At 34.3% G+C, this 20,063-nt stretch overlaps 2 protein-coding genes across 3 annotated transcripts in view; both read right to left on the minus strand.

Moving 5' to 3' along the window:
- The window catches only part of LOC124303640 (RYamide receptor), a 94,248-nt gene extending 90,266 nt beyond the window's left edge, over positions 1 to 3,982 (minus strand). For both annotated transcript variants that reach the window (XM_046761111.1, XM_046761112.1), the window contains exons 1-2: positions 3,949 to 3,982; positions 3,362 to 3,707 (exon numbers count right to left, since the gene is read on the minus strand). The gene's annotated coding sequence lies outside the window, so the exon portion shown is untranslated. The remainder of the gene's footprint in view (positions 1 to 3,361; positions 3,708 to 3,948) is intronic.
- Positions 3,983 to 15,188: 11,206 nt separating this feature from the next.
- LOC124303646 (uncharacterized) lies at positions 15,189 to 19,461 on the minus strand. Its single transcript, XM_046761127.1, has 6 exons — positions 19,126 to 19,461; positions 17,286 to 17,712; positions 16,883 to 17,061; positions 16,514 to 16,573; positions 16,272 to 16,372; positions 15,189 to 16,049 (listed from the first exon to the last, which is right to left on the minus strand). The coding sequence occupies exons 1-6, from the start codon at positions 19,201 to 19,203 to the stop codon at positions 15,857 to 15,859; spliced, it is 1,038 nt and encodes a 345-aa protein (XP_046617083.1). The 5' UTR covers positions 19,204 to 19,461; the 3' UTR covers positions 15,189 to 15,856.
- Between the last annotated feature and the right edge of the window lie 602 nt (positions 19,462 to 20,063).

Below are 20,063 nucleotides of genomic sequence, written 5' to 3' on the forward strand. Positions count from 1 at the left end.
CGAATCCTGCTGAACATGCAAAACTCATCAACCAAGTACGACAAAAACCCTCCGCGGCAACTTGACCGGCTCGTATCTCACCACCGGTCGAGTTTAGGTGGTAAAGATGCATTTTCTGATGCGGAATGTAACGTCCTTTCAGACGCCGATGAAAAAATATACTGTTTCATTTGGGTGCCACTAAATTGCCTCCCACGGACTAGCCACCGTGATACCTCGCTAACATCCTACCGAGAATCTGTTTGCCGGAAGCTCCTCCGACGCATACTTTTCGAATTAAAAGCGACAGTGACAGGCCGATTCGAGTGCAGCATTTCATCTGGATTTGCCGCCATGGAAATTGCCGTTTCGATCGCCTAGGTAAATTATTATTAATCATTCACGAATTACACATCGGCACTTCTCCCCCACTCTGCTGACCTCGGTATTGTTGTTTGTATCCCCGGCTTGACGACACTACGAAACATACGTCGACGAATTAAAATAAAAACAAAGCTCTAAATAAATCGGGAAACGTGAGATTCGATGTCACAAAATAGTCCGAATTATCGCTCCGTGATAGGGATCTTGGATTATTTCTACGCCGCGAGAAGTTCGGTACGTAATTAATCATTCAATCAAGCTGGCTCGAAGTCATCGGAACAACGCTTCCTGTTCACGTTTAGGGTAATTGCGACGAAAATTTTTCAGTAGTTTTAAATAATTCATCAAAGTCCGATTTTTGAGTGACGCGGATCTGGAGTATCAACTTATGTTGAAATTGTTGCGATCGACAGTTTTTCCGGTTTAACCGTTTAAAATATTGAACCTGGTTAATCAGCTCTCGGTTTAACCGGTCACTGTCGCTTTTAATTCAAAAAGTATGCGTCGGACGAGCTTCCGGCAAAGAAATTCTCGGTGGGATTTTAACGAGGTATAGGCAATTTGGCGACACCCCCACACATATTGAAGCAGGGATCAAATCAATTATTTAGAAAGCTGAAGCGATAAAGATACGCTATCGCAAATCTGACATTCGGATCCCCACGCTTATACATGACATACGAATGACGCACACATATACGTATATGTACCATATATACATACATATGTATCCGTTACACATATACATATATGGCCCTAATCGTCTCTGACGCCATAGCTGCTTGTCGCTAATTATATATAACGCACCTTTGCGTAATCGAATAATTGGGCTAAGCTGTGTTGTATATTTTATAGATATATGATAAATATTCGTCGGGGGTTGAAATGTCGAACCTTTGTAAGATTACATTCGACAATAACGGTTATATGTCAATATGAGGGAAAAAAAAGAAGATGAATCATGAGGGGAATACGGGAAAATAAAGTTGAATTAACAAAAAAACAATGCACTAATGAAACAGGATATAAAAATAGCACGTAGTGAATTCCTGAGTAAGCGAGGAAAAAAAAAGAAGAAATTTATCAATTTTCATCTCAATTATACGTATAATAGCATTACGTATTCGTATAACGTAATTGATTAAATTAACTGAACATCGTTGAATTTTAATAATTTATTTAAATTACAACCTTCAGCAAAGAAAGAAATAGTAAAATAAAATAGAGGAAAAAAAATTTAACGTAAACATTTCGAAGGAACAAAAAAAAAAACATTAATAAAGAACTATTCTTTAAATATTTGGAAAAACTGCGCGCATTATTGCACCGACTATCAATGAAATTCCGCATGATCAGCAGCAATCCGATTTTGAGTTTGATTTTTTATTTTTTTTTTTTTGCTCTCCGTCGTTTCAACTGTGGTATAAATTTTTATACGGTAGTTTGTATTACGTATATATACAACGGGTGGTTAAAAAAATAAATTCAATTTTGATCAAGTCACGTGTGATTGTAACCCGAGAGTTTCCTGTCATCGCTTCTTTTGGTTCTTCGTTGTTACTATTATCATTGTTATTATTATTATTATTATTGTCACATTTTCACCGATTGAAAACGATTCTCATGTATATTTGATCATGCAAGTGGATTAATTAATTTTAAACGGTCGTGTATCACATAACGAATTCAAGCTCCAACTGCAATTACCGTGTAATTTAGGAAATACAAAAGGCATTTCAATATAAGATAATATTTCAAATTGACAATAAATAATGTTTCTAAAAATATGAGCATTTTTAAATAACACCTGCTACCTTCTATATCGTCTATACGCCAAGCAGCAAAGAAGTTCTTTACTTCACTCGCCACCTAATCAACGGACATCTTATAGAATTACTCTTTTAAGCGTGGCAGTAATTCACTTTCAGATGTTACGTAAGTTAAGAAAACAACTTGAAAAAAACTTAGTACATCCCTAACTTGTAAGGCTGTCGAAAGAAGAGAAGTTCCTTACTGCCAGATTGCACTACACTTGTGTAATATACACTGTACCTAGTACGTATAATATTATTTGCTGAATTATTTTGCACGAAGAAAAATATGGTAGGGGAATAAAGAGAAAAGCTGAACGGCTGGAAACAGATGTGAAATTGTTTGAAAATAGTTAATCATTCCTGATAATTGCAAGTATTTTTGTGCAAATTCGAAAGGAAAAGAGAATAAATATATTATACGTGCGTTAAAAGAAAACTAATGAAACTTGAAAACGTGACGAAAAATATTCTTTTAGACCTAAGAATTCAAATTTTCGAGTTACAACGAAAAGAAAGAAAAAAAAAAACCTTCAATTTCAGGTAACTTGGATACGAAGCAATATTTTTCGACAAAAAGTGAAAAAGCTAATATAAATTACAATTTAAATACTTCTTTTGTATTTTACCAGGGTGAAAAATAATTGTTATCTTTCGATTATAATTTTTGTAAAAATTGTCAAACACGAAGTGTGTTTTCAAACACAACAAAATGAAACAAACAAAATGGACGATTGTTGATTGCTGTTTAATCTCGTTCTTTTTTCAACGATAATTAACGGTAATTTTCGGGGTTAAGAAAGAATGAAAAAAAAAACACAAGTCTCGTTTAACCCAAAAAAATCGAATACACAGTAAGTTCCTTTCGTAGAAAATTAAATCTGTTAAAACAGTTCCTCGATACTTCTGACCCTACTCAGATTTCGGAGAGGGGGAAAAAAAAATCGAACGATTCTATAAATCAAAACGAAATCAAAGAAACGGAGTAAGTTAATCAATTGTTCAAACTGAATCGTATACTCAGGGTACACAAAAGTCTTGACACGTTACACGTATAGCGAAAGTATTCAATCTCCGAGTAAACACGTCGCGTGGTAAATTACAGCAAACAAGCGTGTGTACATGTATGGAAACAATACATAACGAATAGTAAACGAATGGCTCAACAGGTATAAAACGTAACTCACTTATCACCGAATATCGGTTTGCAAATGGATGATCCGTCGGCTGTTCGTCGATAATCCGGGCTCCACGGAAGATAGGAAAATCCGTGAACACCGTGCGTAGAAATTTTGCGTTGGCAATTTTCAACGCAACCTTCACATCGAGGGCCAATCACCATGTGTAAACTTGAAGGAGCGGTCGTTGATCGTTTCGTTCAATTTTGTCAACATGGGCGACACCACTTTCATCATCATTACGATCACTATAACCATCGGCGTTATTATTATCGATTGTCATCAATCTCCTTACTGTACACTGAATCAGCGATTGAGATAATTGATTATTAAAATTGTTCCGCATCTGTATTACCTGCGTGGTATCGTCGTTTAAATAACAATATCGATCTAAGCAACATTTATTGGAAATGAAAGCAAACGGTTAGGAACAATAAAAAAATAAATAAATAAATAAAAGACAAGCAAAATTAATTCCGATTCAAATGACAACAAGAAAAAAATTCAATCAGTTTTGGACAATAGAAATGAATTTTTTTACATATCATAGTTGGCAAATTTTTTTCTTTTTCTTTTTTTGTTTCGACATCACGTACATCCGATACTTCACCTGATTTTTGTTTTTATTACTATTACCTCTTCGTCTTCACTTCTCTATTAAAGAAAGAACGAAAAAAAATCGCGAACGTCATATTTTATAAATATTTCAGGATGTTTTTTTTATTTTTTTTTTTATTTTGTAGCACTGGTCAACTATTATTATTGTTATTTAATCATTTTCACTACGATTGATCACAGGCTGCAGTTTATACGTTTCTTGGACGCGCACCATACACATGCTTCTTTTTCGTTGACCAATCCTCCTTAAATATTATCCGAATCGAATTTTATCCCGATCGCGAAAGATATGACTTTACAAGTATTTGTCTTCGCCAGTTATTCAAATTAAACAAGATAATGAGAAAGATAAAAAATTGTTTCGGGTCATTCATTGTTCGAAAATTATTGCTATTATTGTTGTTATCACTGTTTTTCTATCGATAAAAGCGATTCATACTGTGTATAATGAAAAAAAACCCTGAATGAAAATCAAAGAACACTTGAATAGTATTGAGAGAAGTGCAATTTGAGCTGAGAATTTTCTAAATTCCAACGAATAAAACCAACAATAGAATAAATGAATGAAAATGGATCGATTGAAAGAAGGAGGACTGAAAAATCCTAACAGAGCAGAAGCGGATGTAACAACAAAAGTTTGAAATTTTAAAAATAGGTATACGTAAAACAGAAATTTGATTAAAAATAATCGACAAAAATTTTCCCTCGAAATAGCAAGTAAATTTGAACAAAAAAAAATAAATAAATAAATAAACAAATAAATAAATAAATATTCAAGTAAACAAAAATGGCTATAACAGTGTGACAATATATTGCGTAACAAGTGTCGCGTCTTATTTGAAGGATGAAATAAGTACGTTTTTCCGGACGAAAATGATGATTGATAAAGAGCAAAATATTGCCATAAAGATGTTTGCATATCGCATAAAATTATATCATGCCACATGCCGATGAATTCATCGTACAAAGTGAATATCGCAAATCTCTGCCAAAAATAACAATAACAACAGCAATTATCGTATATTCGTACGAGACAATTGTTTATACCAATGAACGACGAATACTTGGAATTGGCTTTTCGAATTTCGACTTTGATTTTGATTTCTACGGCGAAGTTCACCTGGGCAGAGTCGAAGCTAGACTGACAAGGAGCGCAGAGAGCCGGATTTCATCGAGTCTGAACGTTCAGCGCGGGACTGAACGGCGACCAAACTCGAGAGGGAAATTCACGTTTCACCGCACAGCCGCACAAGAGGATAAGAATTTGATCACGCGCGTCGAAAATATAAACAAAGCGCGCCCTTCTCGCTACCTTGTAATACGGTGTAAATAAAATCATTAGTTTCCGCGATAACTGAAATAACAGTTCCGACATTGCACCGATATGAATCTGCATTTTCTGCATTCAGCTACATAGAGATAAATATACTCTGAAAATCGTGCGAATGTTTTTTTTTCACAATTTTCTCTCGAAACGATTTAATTTTGCGTCTAATTTTGCAATTCGGACTAGCTGTGTAAGGAGTTCATTTTTTGCGATCATTATTATTATTATCGGTGAGAAGTTTGCACGGATAGTGGAACTATGAATATTAATGACTGGACATTTTTTGCGACGAAAAAATTTGATAATACTTTTGTCCCGTTATTTTTCAGAAAAAGAATATTTGCCGGGAAAGTGGTTAATGAAAATATACTTTAGAGTTATCCAGCGAAGAATGTGAATAATTTTTAACAATGATGATGATAATAATAATGAGAAAAATTGATTGTAAGTCGTTTGAAATACGGCAATAAAACGGAAGATGGAATGAATATAAATATACATAATGTGAAATACAGATGATATAAATAAATCAATCCTTCATATCATTTCACAAATTGTTTATCAATGTAGATGAAATTTTCGAATCTATTGATATTCCAATATAATAATGAATTGAAATAACAGCACGGAACAGCTTTAATAATTAATATAGTTGAATTTTCATCGTCATGCGAAAGAAAAACAAGAACAGGAGGAAAACGAAGTGAGAGAAAAAATGTGAAAAAAAAGTCAAGACATACTGATATATTCGGGTCCCTGTTTCTATTTAAAAATTTTGAGACTGACATTTCGCCTACGGTGGTTCATTATGGCACGTGTCTAGAGACTTGAGATACATATATGCAAGGTGCATCGTTTTAATCGATCCAGTCGAATATCCCGAAAACCAAAAGTGTGAATAAAAAATGTTTCAGACAAAAGCTGTAAGATTCGGAAGGGAAAAGAAGATGGAAATGTCAGATTTGCCGTGAGTGGACCCGCCGAGGTCAGATGAAGGTCAATTTGGCTTTATTAAAAAAAAATAGTACATCTTTATTTCATCGGCATCTGAAGGGGCATCAAATTTTGCATCAGCAAGTACTTTTATTTTCAATTTTCTGGATTATTTGATCATTTCAATTTATGATTTTAATTTTTGAGCTTCAATTTTATTAATTTGAAATTGTTTCACTTCAAGTATATTTAAAAGAATGTTTGTTTATTTTTTTGGAAACTTTGAAAATGAAAAATTATTTGTAAACCATATTTACGGTAGCAAATTGCTTGCAGTCACATAAATCACTTCAATAAATGTTCGAAACCATTTCCGCGCATTTCAATGCACCGTTGAGCTCTCCTTTGAAATTGTTCGACTACGGATTGTAGCACGGCTCTCGAAATAGCGGGACGCCCCGCTTGACAATGCGATAATTTGCTATCCTGGATACGGTTCACGAACAACGTTTTATTTTCAAAGTTTCTGATAAGACAGGCAAACATTCTTTTAAAAATACTTGAAACGAGGAAATTTTGAATTAACAAAAATATAAACTGAAAAATTTGAAACATGTATTTAAAAAAATGATACAATCCATAAAATTAAAGACAAAACTTGAAAAAAGTTGTAAATAATTGGAAAGAAAAGGTAAGTGGAAGCGTTCGCGTCGCTGCTCCTGTCAGATGCACGCCTCTGCGAATCCTGCTGAACATGCAAAACTCATCAACCAAGTACGACAAAAACCCTCCGCGGCAACTTGACCGGCTCGTATCTCACCACCGGTCGAGTTTAGGTGGTAAAGATGAATTTTCTGATGCGGAATGTAACACCCTTTCAGAAGCCGATGAAAAAAATATGCTGTTCGGCTTAAAAAAAAAAAAAAAAACAAGTGAACCGTCATCTGATCACGAGAAATCTGACACTCTCATCTTTTTTCCTCCTTCGAAGCTGACAACTCTTTTCTGAAACATTTTTCACTCACACTTTTGATTTTCGAGACATTCGACTGGATTGATTACAATGAGACACCCTGTATACGGTCCGTATCTTCCCTCCTTGAATTTCCTCATGAAAATTATACACACGTCAAATCCAGATGGGAGGCAGACACCCTCGCTCCTACAGATATAATACGTAATTATATTACACCTACGCTCCCTTTGCGAGGTTTTAAACAAAAACCATACACGCCATCTTATCCCTCAACGTACAACAAGGTTGGCATTTCAGACAGATGTGCGATACTTGAGGGAACGTTCTAGTGTCGAATTTTCATAAAATTTTTGATTGATCGTAATTTGACAATTTATATCAAAATTCTGCACTCGAAACTTAAAACGCATTTTTCTCGGAACGTGGTTTTTCAAAACGGTTTACACTCATACTTTTTTTTTAAAACTACTGCCATTTTGTCAATTTCGACTAAACAAAGAAGAAAAAAAAAAGAAGAAACTTTTACAACAAGATAGCAGCTTTCACACTGACTAATAATCTTTTTACAAATTTTGTTTCAGATAACATTTGAGGCCGCAGGAAGTGTACACCGAGAGGACGCTTTTTTTCAAACATTTTCAATCGTTAAAAAAATATTAAAAAAACAAAAAACAAATAAATGTGAAAAAATTATTTTCTGTTCTTCATAAGTGACGTAAATCAAATCAAACCGATTTGGGTATTTTAACCATCGAATAAAAAACCCAAGAAAATCAGCTATTTCTCTACCTGTTACAATGAATACTGAATACTTAATTGTGCGCGTTTATATTTCCTAGTAAATTTGTTAAAAGAAATGTATCGATGTTGGTGAATTTGGACCACTTGAATTATTGCTGTCAATGCAGTACGTATGTATGTATATATATAATTCCACGTACGAACGGGCATATCAATTATAACTGATTGAATTTCTGGGTCTGGAGGATAATCGTGAATTGTCAATTAAGTAATAAATTAACTACCCCGATTTGCACTCTGCTTAATTATTATCCAAGCTTTCCTGCAGTGAGTATAACTGTAATTTCGATATGCGATCCGATAATACGTTCAACTGCAGCGAGTCAACGAGGATAATTATACATGCAGATGATATGCAAGATTCTCTCTCAACTTGATCCCAATCAACTACATGATTGCGTATCATGGTCATCGGCTTCGATTGCGGTTTGTCAAATTCATCGATTCCGTGAAATACCTCGTATATACATATATAGCGTGCATCGTCGTTGACATATGTACGTACAAGTGGTACACGATTGATTGCTGTTACATTAATATCTGACCAATGAATCGAATCAAGTGACGATACTCGTTGCGAAAAGTTGATATTAATAACTGTAACAATCGTCACTTGATCATCTTCGATCTCGCGACAATTTCGACGAGCTGTGTACGATCATCGCTACCGCGATTATTTCACCCGCGGAAACTCAATGCAACATTCTTCTATATTTATTTTATTAAGCTATCAGACATGTACATCCGATGTAACAAATGAAATTTTTCTCAGTGTATAATTATTACAATTTTCTTTTTATTCACGTACGTAAAACTTTCTTCAAAGTACTGGTTTAAAAAGTATACTTTGTAAAAAGATACGATCTGTGAATCAAAGGATAGTCGCGAGAAACTTGTGAGGAAAATAAGGAAATAAAATCAAAAAAAATAAAAAAAAAAAAAAAAATACAGGAACACAAATGAGTGTGTAAACAAATTAGAATCCCGTGAAACACACAAATTATTTTACTACAAGTGTGAACAAATATCGCAACACAAAAACCTTCGTCACGATGGTGGCAATTGCACGTGTGTGTATTCGATATATTACATGTTTCGTGCGTGCGCGCGTATATGTGTGAAAGAGAGACAGAGTCGATTAATCCATAGACACCTCGAATGAATTTCGCCTCGTTTCTCCGCTGATCACGTTACACAGGAAGAAGACTCGTGTGTTCACCCACAATATAATTATCCGTGGGAATTTATTACGTGTGCCTTTGATGTGTTCGACGGGCCGTCGCGCGTGTTAAGGAAGACTAATTTCTAACTTATTTCTAGACAAGAAACTCGACCGGAAAATGTGTATACGTATATGGCGCGTTCCAAGTCAATTCAATCCTCACCCTCTTCGACGTGGTCCGCGATTTTTTTTTTTTTATTTTTTTATTGTTGTTCCAACTCTAAAAATGATTCTTTTTTTTTACAGATTTTTCCTACCCTCCCTGATGCCCTTGCAACTCGTTAAATAATGACATTTTGACAATGATTGGGACATTTTCGAAAATTGTGGAAAAAAATTACACAAATTTGGTGATCAAGACCAAAAATTCTCCAACTAAAATTGAAGTGGGCAAGCAAAACGATAATTTCTGTAATAAGTTTTTAATAAATTGATAAATCTTTTTTAGTCATTTTGATTTTTTCTTTTTGAAAATTCGACGTTCAATTATATATTCCCTAATACAACGACAATCTGGAAATTTTTATTAAATTTTATTTTCAAAAATAAACCACTTTGAATTTTCAATGCCTTTTCAATTTTATACATGACGTGTTCGAGACGTCCTCTCCGAATAGCAAACCCTCTATGGCCGACACGGATCGGCGTCAGTTCGTGATGAAACGCGTAATGTGAAGAAATTTAAAAGTCTGTTATTCATTAACGAATATTATTCGTTGTAATATCAACTCATGTGAGATTTTAATCGGGCTTGACGAGCGAGTAACCTCTTATTGTTAAATATACTACACACCGAACTTTCCGACAATAAATCTTACGGCTTCCAAAGGTACAGTGCAAACTTTTGATCGCCAAGATTATAATAATTCCTACAGAAATACTGCGATATAAAATCACTGTTGGAACGACTGTAATTACAATACGTCGATTATCCTTAAATTCGTAAATTTCATTTGAATTACGGATAAGCAGTAAACCAAACATTTATAACAAAAGTCTTTTCGTTTGGTGGGCGTTTTTTTTAATTTGGTCCCTCTCTCTCTCTCTCTCTCTCTCGTTCGCTTTCTTTACGAAGACCAAACGGGCCGCGAAAAAAATCCAAATTTGAATTCACGTCTCACAAGTGAAATTGACGATCATAATAAACGCATTTTATCGAAAATGATGACGATCTGTTTCATTTCAACGCTCGCATTATATTGTATACATCTAATGTATTGTATAGGCATGCGTAGTATACAGGCGTGTACCGTGTATAATTATCACACCTGGAACACCGCTCGTCATCTTGTCGATAGATTTTTCGCATACCATATTTATTATAAATCAATTAGTGCAATACGAATGTACAAGTATAATTCGCAGATTGAACGGTATATCTCTTTTTTCGTTTGACGAAAATCGGAGAAGAGATGGAGAGAAAAAAAAAAAACATTTATATTCGAATTTTTTTTTAGCACAAATGAATAAACTTGATAATTACTTCGAAAATAAAAATACGCTCTCACCAAAAACATTGTGCATCGCGTCACACAAATTTTTTCACTTCAAGTGTTTACACGTGTATGGTTTGTCAGTAAATTTGCGTATAAGCTGGTGCTGATTTTCATTTGTTTTCATATCTTCCTCAACTCGACATTTTCTTCTTCTCTACAGTTTTTGCGTCGGAGCTAATTAAAAGAGCCGAGAGATGACGGTTTCGTTTGTTTTCTTTTTGTCAATTAAATTGCAAACAAACGAGAAGCGGGTAAGGAAGGAAAAGAAAAAAAAAAAAAAGAAGAAACGCGGAGGTAAAGAAATATTGTCTGTGAATAACAATGATTATACCAACCAATGTGTTAGAGTATACAAATTATCATCGAAGATTCATAGACAGGATCCATGCTTGTAAATATTATTTATTAATCCAAGAACCGAGAAGTAATTGTCCGTAACCCGAGACAAATTAAAAAAACCATGTTTTATTTGCTTTTCATTTTAATCCCGGACTTTTTACTATACATACCTTATATATATATATATATGTATATATAAAACAAATAAAACACGGTTTTTCAATTGGAGAAAATGTACGTGTACCTTTTTTCCCTGTGATTCTGAACTTCATAAATTGGAAATAAACTGAAAAAAATTTCAGAACGAGATGCATTACATACCTAAATTTTCGCATAGCGATGTTTGGGTTGAAGGGAATGAGCCGCGCTTTCGTTCGTCTTTGTTATCCGGCAGGATAAGATGAGAGAAAAAAGCGAAAGGAAAAACGCCAAAATCACTTTTACACAAGGGGCAAGACTTCAGAGGAAACTCTGCACCGCATTTCCGTTTCTTTCTTCTTTTTTCTTTTTTTTTTCTTTTTTTTTTTTCTTAGAAAACACGCCCGGATGTGCGGGTATGCGTGTGTGTGTGTGTGTGTGTGTGTGTAGAAAGGCATACCAATGGACGGGAGTAAATTGACTTTTATGCCTAGCAAGAAAAATCCAATACCCTGCTTGAAATTCGTTTCCGGCCTAATTTCGAAAAGCTCCTGAAGACTGGAAGAAGAAATAATCCTGGACACGATATTCGTTCCAACAGCGGTTCAACGCATTTCGTTGGAAACGATCATGATGGGAAGCGGATAATTTCCTCCGTCGATAATCGCCGCGATATACACGCCGTCAATTTTATACTTTACTTTATCCTGGTTTTTTTTTTGTTCGCCGTATATTCAAGGTGATAAGCAAACAGTTTTATTTTACTCTTCTTCAAGCCGATGTCTTTTTTTACCGACAAAATATTTCCTGCCCGGTCTAAAAATTATCCCGTGTTTTATGGCTAGATACTCCCGTGTAATCATTGTATATGGGGCATTATCTTAATTGATATCCGATAAGATTTTTAGGTCGAATTTTTTTATCTGCTGGCCATTTTCTCAAGTAATTCATTCCGCCGATTAAAGGGAGCATCCGATATTTTTTTTTTTGGAAATTTTCAATCCATGGTGTTAGTTGGTTATCAATTTTTGTAAAATTTCTCGCACAAATTTTGTACATGCTGTTTTTCATCTTGAGTCATAGATTATTTTGAAAAAAATATGAAAACGTTGAAAATGAAAAAAAGAGGCTTCGTCGGGGGAAGTTTAGAAAATTTAGCGATTTTTACAACATGCAATTATTGCACATCTATTCTATTTAATTTTTAGAATCTTTGATTCAAGTTGACAAAATATAGACTCGACTTTTTTCCTTTTTCGTTTGAAACATGTAAACAGGTATATTTTTCGCAAATTTATAACTCGAGAATGAATCGGATCGAAATTTCGAAAAACAAATTTCGAATTTTGTTTCTAACACGTACAGAATAAACCGAGGCAAAAAAATTAGACGACAAAACCGTACCCGATTAAAAAAAAAAAATAACCCCCCATATATTCCCTAATTTTCACACATCGATTCCACTCTCCGATTATTTCATTACACAGGCAATAATTTTTTACCACCTCGACGCGTGTTCGATAAGCATCTACACGATAAACATATATGTATATACATAAATCTATACGAGCTTAATTCCATCATCAGGTGGAAAATTTTTTTCGTTATTAATTATCCGTCACTTCAGCGTGAATATATAAACATGCGTAACAATTGCCGAAAAGAAATTTTCCCCCCGTTCGTTACGATAATTTTTTCGTAATAATTCGCGATAGACGTGTGAAAAAAAGACAAAAACAAGAACAAAAGGCAAGGCTTTAAAAAATTTTGCAATCTTACACGCAAAGCGCAGCTTTGAGCTTCCCGAAATTCTCTGTAATCGACGGTGTATAATAATCATATCACCGAGATTTGCGTAAAATCGTAAAATCAAACCAAGTTATGTGGGTGTGTATACGCATGCAGTGAAATGCCGGGAAATTTAAACTAAAACTACGTAATTCCCTTGGCCCGAAGTTAGCAAGATTTCTTGTTGCGTAAACAAAATAACAGGCGTACATCATCCACTCGACGTGCAACCGGCGCCTGCTCGACGAGTACCAACGTAATATTGTAACATGTTCCACGATCCGTTAATACGATCCCGCCCCCGAAAATTCTCGGTACCTATTTCAGCTTTCTTGGCGGTTAGTTTTATTCACTGGGTTTTCTGTTTTTACTACGATTTTTCACCGTAATTTCAACTGGGAAAGAATTGAAAATTTACAGTAGCTTTTTTTATCCATGAATCCGTGCATATTCGATACAATGTTTTGTGTAATATTCAATTTAAAAATTTCATGGTCCGTCGATTTTTATTATATTTCCTTCAATCGGTACTTCGAGTTGTAAGTAAATTTTTCCACTATTTTTATGACGATACGTTGAAAATCCAAACCTGAAATCGAATGTGTAGGTATGATGTAAATTTTTAAAAATTATAAAACAGTATTCAAAATGACGAGTTCATCTAACGTGCGACTGATGAATTTTTGTACCTTTCTTTGAACGATGTAAAATGTAAAAAAGTATGATCCAACGATAAATCGATAATTTCCTTTTAAAATTCTCCAAGGTATGTACGATGATAATGATAATAACCAAATTTGTAGAGACTTGAGTTGAATTATGAGCAATATGGCTGGGAAGATTGACGAGCTTTTATCTATATAGAAATCTCGTAATTTACGCACGGTTTTCTTCTAGCTAATACGGGTTTAATGTACCTTGTGTATATACACTGACGTATTTAATGTGTATACATGAACACATGGTGTAAAAGTTGATGAAATTTCCGCGAATCGACAGAAACAGTTTTGAATTTTCATACCGCTGGTGTTATATCTCGACATAGTTAAAACAACAATTTAATACCGAATCATTAAACCACGACTCATTATTATATAATTATAAACTGCCTATCAACTGGCGGAAATTTCGATATCTGTTCAATGTGTTCGATTTTTTCGTTCTCCATTTCGTAAAAATGTGGTTTACAATTATTTACTTTTTTTTCTTTCATCGTTTTGAAAATTTTTTAAAATCGCTTTGACTTTATTTCCGATTTTTAACACCGCAATTACTTCCCTGATTCAATACTATTTCTCACGTGTATTATAAATGACACGCATAAACAATGTATTCGTATATACGGAGGTTCAATTAATTGACGATAATTAATCGTGTTATATTTCCCAAGATTTGGAAGAAAAGCATGCGGTTCGAATTCAAGGATAACTCGGTTTTATTTATTTTATTTTTTTTTCTTCTTCTCTTTTATTCGCCTTTTTTACTCACCGGATTGAAGAAATCGCGTATGAATTAACTTTGACCGCTGCAGTTGTCGAACCGACGGTGTCGATTTGTCAAATAGGGAATTGGTGAGAAAAAAAAATTCTCCAAAGGATAATGTAATGAATGGGTGTTATATGTATATGTGTTTGTGAATATAATAACGCGGTACTGCAGAAAATGATATGAGAAATGTAAGATTTTTTCAGGTCATTCTGGAATATCATTAGATTGTAATGGGAAAAGTCTGCTGCATTAGATCGAACGCATTTCGCCATAATATTGCCAGTCAATGCCGAATCAATCGTCTGCAACTTTCATTTTCTGCTGCACAGGAAATATAATGGATACAAATCTTGGGATAATTGTTTAGTAGTTCGAGCCCATTCGATTCAAGAGCGTATGAAATAACTTAAAAACGCATATATTTTGCAAGGTCGAGTCTCTGGTGTGATAAATATTTGATACGCAATAAATAGAATGAAAAATTGTATTATTGACGTATAATTACGAATTGATATTGTACAACAATAGTGATTATATAGTATAAATAAATAAAATATAAAAAGTAAATATAACAAAATGAGTTATGTGTAATATCAGAGTTTAAATAATATTATAATATAATATAAGTAGCGTAGTTGAATTTTAAATTCAATTCGATTATATTGTATATTTTGAAAAAATTTCGGATAACCGGAGAATGAATAATGTCAGCGAGTGATCATTTTTACAGGCATATAAATAAAATATACAAATATAGTGTGCGTGAAAAATGTAAAACAATTTATAATCGTTTTTTTTTTTTTTCTTTTTCAAGAATATTAAATAAATTATTTACAATTAGAATAATTGACGGACGTTTTGAAATCGTTTGAAGAAAACATCCGAAAATTTTATGTCACAGCCGATTTAATTAAAATCAATTTACGATTTCAATCGTTCTTTTCGTCCCTTTCTCTACTTCCGACACTTCGTTTATTCGTTGTAATAAGAAACTAACGAAATATGGTGAGTTTGAAAAAAAATCGCAACAATTATTCGCAAGCTCGTTAAGTCGACAAAACTTGACCAATAATAATAATAATAATAGTGACTGGACCGAAATTAATACTGCCTTGGTAAAACGAATGTACATATGTATACATATAATTATACGCTTACAGAAAAATCTCAAAGGCAATTAATGAATGGGAAAAAATCTGAGGAAAATACAATGTAACGCAAAATCACGTACAATAATGATAATAATTAATAATTTACTACAACTCAGGATCGGTTTTCAAAGTTTTCTCATCAGGACGCTGCCTTGAATAAATTGTAGCGATTAATCGGACAGACGTATGAAAAAAGTCGTGGGTAGAGATAAAGATAGAGGAAGAAATCAGTTTCTGTAATGGCAGCAGCATCCCGAAGGGATTTGTAAAGGTCTGAAGACAAGTGCAGGCTTTCCGTTCACCTTATCCAACGTGTAAATGTATCGTTCGATATAATGCTGTTTGCAAACCGACGCGTTTTTCGCGTTTAGACCGTCGGTGATTCCACTCACATTTTCGCAATGTGACTCAGTACTGTTGCTGTGGGAAAAAGAAACAAGAGATTAGCAAACACGTTTCAACGGGTGAATTATTTGCCGGAATAACGGAGTTCGTCTTGAAATTAAAAATCTATAGCAAACAAAAAAATTTAAAAAAAAAAAAAAAAAAAACAGTCGCCTTATCGTAAATCGTGTTCACCGATTACTCGCATTGGGAATAAAATCAAAGGTGAAAAGAAAACACCTGTACGTTAATACTCACTCGCAAACAATGTGTTCAATCATCTGAACGTATTCCGGTGTCTGCAATACGTAGTACCAAGTTCCGTTTACAGCAATAGCTTTATCCTCTTGGAGGCTTGTCTGCGGGAAAATATGCCAAAGAATGTTATTTAATCGGTTGTAATTGAACGGTAAAAATTGTACGAATTCCGTTAATGAACAAGGTAATCGTTTTTCATACCTTTCCGCAATTTTATTCTAATCGTATTAACCAAAACTCACCGTCGTTCTGCACAAATTTTGAATATCCTCGGTAGCGCTGCTTCTTGAGCCTACATTGATCTGAAAAAAACAAAAACAACAACACTCGGGTTATCACTATTTTTCGTTTTATCTTGTGGTTTTTTTTTCTTTTTTTTTTTAATATCTACGGTTCATCGTTGTCTTTCGAATGAAACAAAACGAGCGTCGTATTTATTTGAAAAGGTATTATATATTTGCCAGATTAAAGTTATACGCAATAACGCGTTGTGAAAATTTTCAATAATTGACTAAAATGTGTAATCACTACAGTAAGCTATTAATTGACTTGTATAATTATCATTCTATGATTATTTATCCGACGTAAAGGTAATAATTAAATCAACTAACCGGGTTCGACGGAGGCAACATTATCACGTTGTCTTCCTTCAGCTTTCGAACCAACTGCTCAACGATTTCCATTGGATAATATTCCGTTTTACTGCAAACAGTTTTCCCCTCGCATTCGGCGGGCACTTTTGGCTTGAACATTTCTTCCTGCGTCATATTCTCGTTCTTCCGAGCCACGGCTGCAAATTCGCAATTCACGATGCAATATGTATTTTTTTCTTTGAATAGTTTTTGTTTTTCATTCGTTACACAAGTATGCACGTATTTCAAAGTGAAGATGTTTTTTGTTTTCACGTCTATTGTGAAAAGCGGAACGAAACGCAAGTGTAGAAAGTAAGTGAGAAAAGTGAGACATGCGAATGCATGATGAGAGAAAATGACAAATAAAAAATTATTCTTTTACCGTCATCAACTGTCTCTCCCTGTCTGGAGTTAATCGTTCCTTCGAAGCGAGCGTTGTTATAGTCCAAATCATTCCTAGACTTGAAAGCAGCGTCGATCCATTGCTTGGGAGTCAACTTTTTTTTGCTATAATCGTTGCTTGTCAATGCATCAACTTCGCTTTCTTTTGGGATTGAAAGATGATTATCATAACTGAATGATGGTTCCCGATTCTCCGCGTCAAATGCGTCGCGATTTTTAACCCCGTGTTCGTTAATCACGCCGTAATTAACTGTCAACTGGATCGGACTTTTGTAGAGATAAAGATCGGGATTTTTTCTTTCGTCATTCAACAAGACGGTGGAATCAAAATTCTTTTTGGATTGAAATCCCCGGAATCCGAGCCCCCAACGATACTCGTTTCGGACGGAATTCGCAAACTGGACAACCTGTAGGAACAAAAAGATTCAACGTAAATAAACGTTGTCGAATATTATCGAAGATAGGGGAAACAAATTGCGGATATTTTTTTCAACAAAGTTTTTTCAAGTCGAGAGAGAGAGAGAGAAAGAGAAAAAAAACATTACACAATAGATTTCATACTCAAAAGAAAATATAGAAATATTTTTCCGACGATTTTTTTTCTTCCTCTTCTCGTTGTAGAAACTGATCAAACTTGAAAATTATTTAGCCATCTTTGTTAGACTTTTTTAATTCTTTTCATTGAATAAAGATTATTATTCACTTAAAACACCTTGGAGATTTCGTTACTCGAAAATTCGTTCGTTCATTAATTTTATCAAATACCTGCAACTATTGACTTTCTATACTTATCAGATAGAACTATTCCCTGCGTTTGATGCAATTAATCACTTTGGATAATATACGTTGACTGGTCTCGCGTATTTTTTTTTTTTGTACGCACATTTTATGCGTTATCTGGATTTTACAAAAACGAGGCAATGACGTGTAAAACAGAATGTTATTTAACCAAATACTCATTATATAATAAAAGAATAATACGATGAGCGATGAGAAATTACTTTTAAAAAATCCCAGATTTTTCCGTTCAACATTGACGTATAATATTTTTCAAAGTACAAAAAACATTTAGATGTGTAGAATTCTGACTCGTTGTTTGAAATCATTGAATCACATATCTGTATTACACAGTTATGTGCATTCTTTGCTTTGTTGCAACATGTACCTGTATATAGTTGTTTCATCACGTAGCGGAAGCATTTCAAAATTGAAACAAAATGCACATATATATATTATACATTTATCATAACTTTACAAAGTATTTCTTTTTATATATAAGCTTAATAGCATCACTTTTATTAGGCTTATACATAAGGGAGCAATGGCCATAAAATTTTGAAATTTCCAGGGTTTGTTCCTATCTGTATAAGCGATAACTCTGCCAAGTTTCAAATCGGTCCCTCAATTTATACCAAAGTCATAGAAATCGAAATAACTGGTTATCAAAACTGCATATATTTTACATTTAAACCTTTCCACGTGTTCCAGATGACGTAGAGGCTTAAAATTTTACACAGATTTATTTTAACGAATTGGAACAGATTTGGGGGGTGGCTGAATAAAAATTTTTCCAACCACCAAATATGGGCCATCCTAATGTATAAATATCAATTCCCGATAGCGGAAATATAATTGTTTGTAAATAATTGAAATAAATCGTATAAACAGCAATAAAAATACTAGCTCCTTGCAAAAATTATTGCGAATATTTATAATATATGTATTGACAATTATATATCAAATGAAAACGTTAACGTAAACGGTAATAAATAATCCAAGCACAATGACGTTGCATTTCAATAGTTACTATTATAACTTACCAATGCGAGGATAACAATCCGCAAGAGAAGCGAACAGGTGGTTGGTGGATTTTCGTTCTTGTTAAAACTTAGCGACATGACGCGATACTCGACTCGTTTATCGATCTCGTAAATATTTCACTGTCGTAATATAAAAAAAATCTCCTTGTTTTTTTCAATATATCGTAGTAACGTAGAGGATAATAAATTCTTGATCCAGTTTATCGCACAAGCTCCGGCTCAATTCCCTTTCCGATTTAGTGTAATAAATATGGTTAAACTGCTGCAGATACACTTTGCGATATTTCTAAATAGATCAAATTTAGCAGAACGAAAATGAAGAGAGAGAGAGAGAGAGAGAGAAAGAGAGAAACGCAACGAGTGGTTGTAAACGTTGGAATAAAAGTGCCGAGCAAAGATCCGCGGTTATATTACAATCGACGACGTTATCCGACCCTCCTTTTCTCTCGTCACTTACAACTAAATCTCCCACTATTCTCAATGACGACCCTATCCGCGACGTCATTTTCATATCGCGCGAGGAAGCCGCCACTACGTAATCCTTCTCCGCCGGACTTCGCCCCTACGTCACTAGAGCTTTTTTCATAACCGTTTCCCGCGTATCGAAAAGACAACGTAGAGTTTACTCGCGATAAGGATCGGTCGACGCAAATCCGACTCGTAAGTAACGATCCAGCTGCGGTTGTACGTCGGATCTTAGTCGAGTTCTACGTAGAACGTCGATTGTCGATAAAATTAGAATTTCCGCTGGATGCGAGGGTCCAATGCCGGATTTTTAATTGGTTGGAAAAGTTTTGAAATGTAGAATGAGTCGAAGTGTCGAATGGTAAGGCGAAACGCGGAAATGCAAGAATGTAGAATGCCAGAATTAATACAGAATCGGCGAAATGAATTTATCAGAGAGAAGTTGGAAAAGTGTGGACAGGCAAAGTAAGAGA

The sequence above is a fragment of the Neodiprion virginianus genome, chromosome 4 (genome assembly GCF_021901495.1).
Source record: "Neodiprion virginianus isolate iyNeoVirg1 chromosome 4, iyNeoVirg1.1, whole genome shotgun sequence".
In the NCBI taxonomy this organism is placed as follows: Eukaryota; Metazoa; Arthropoda; class Insecta; order Hymenoptera; family Diprionidae; genus Neodiprion; species Neodiprion virginianus.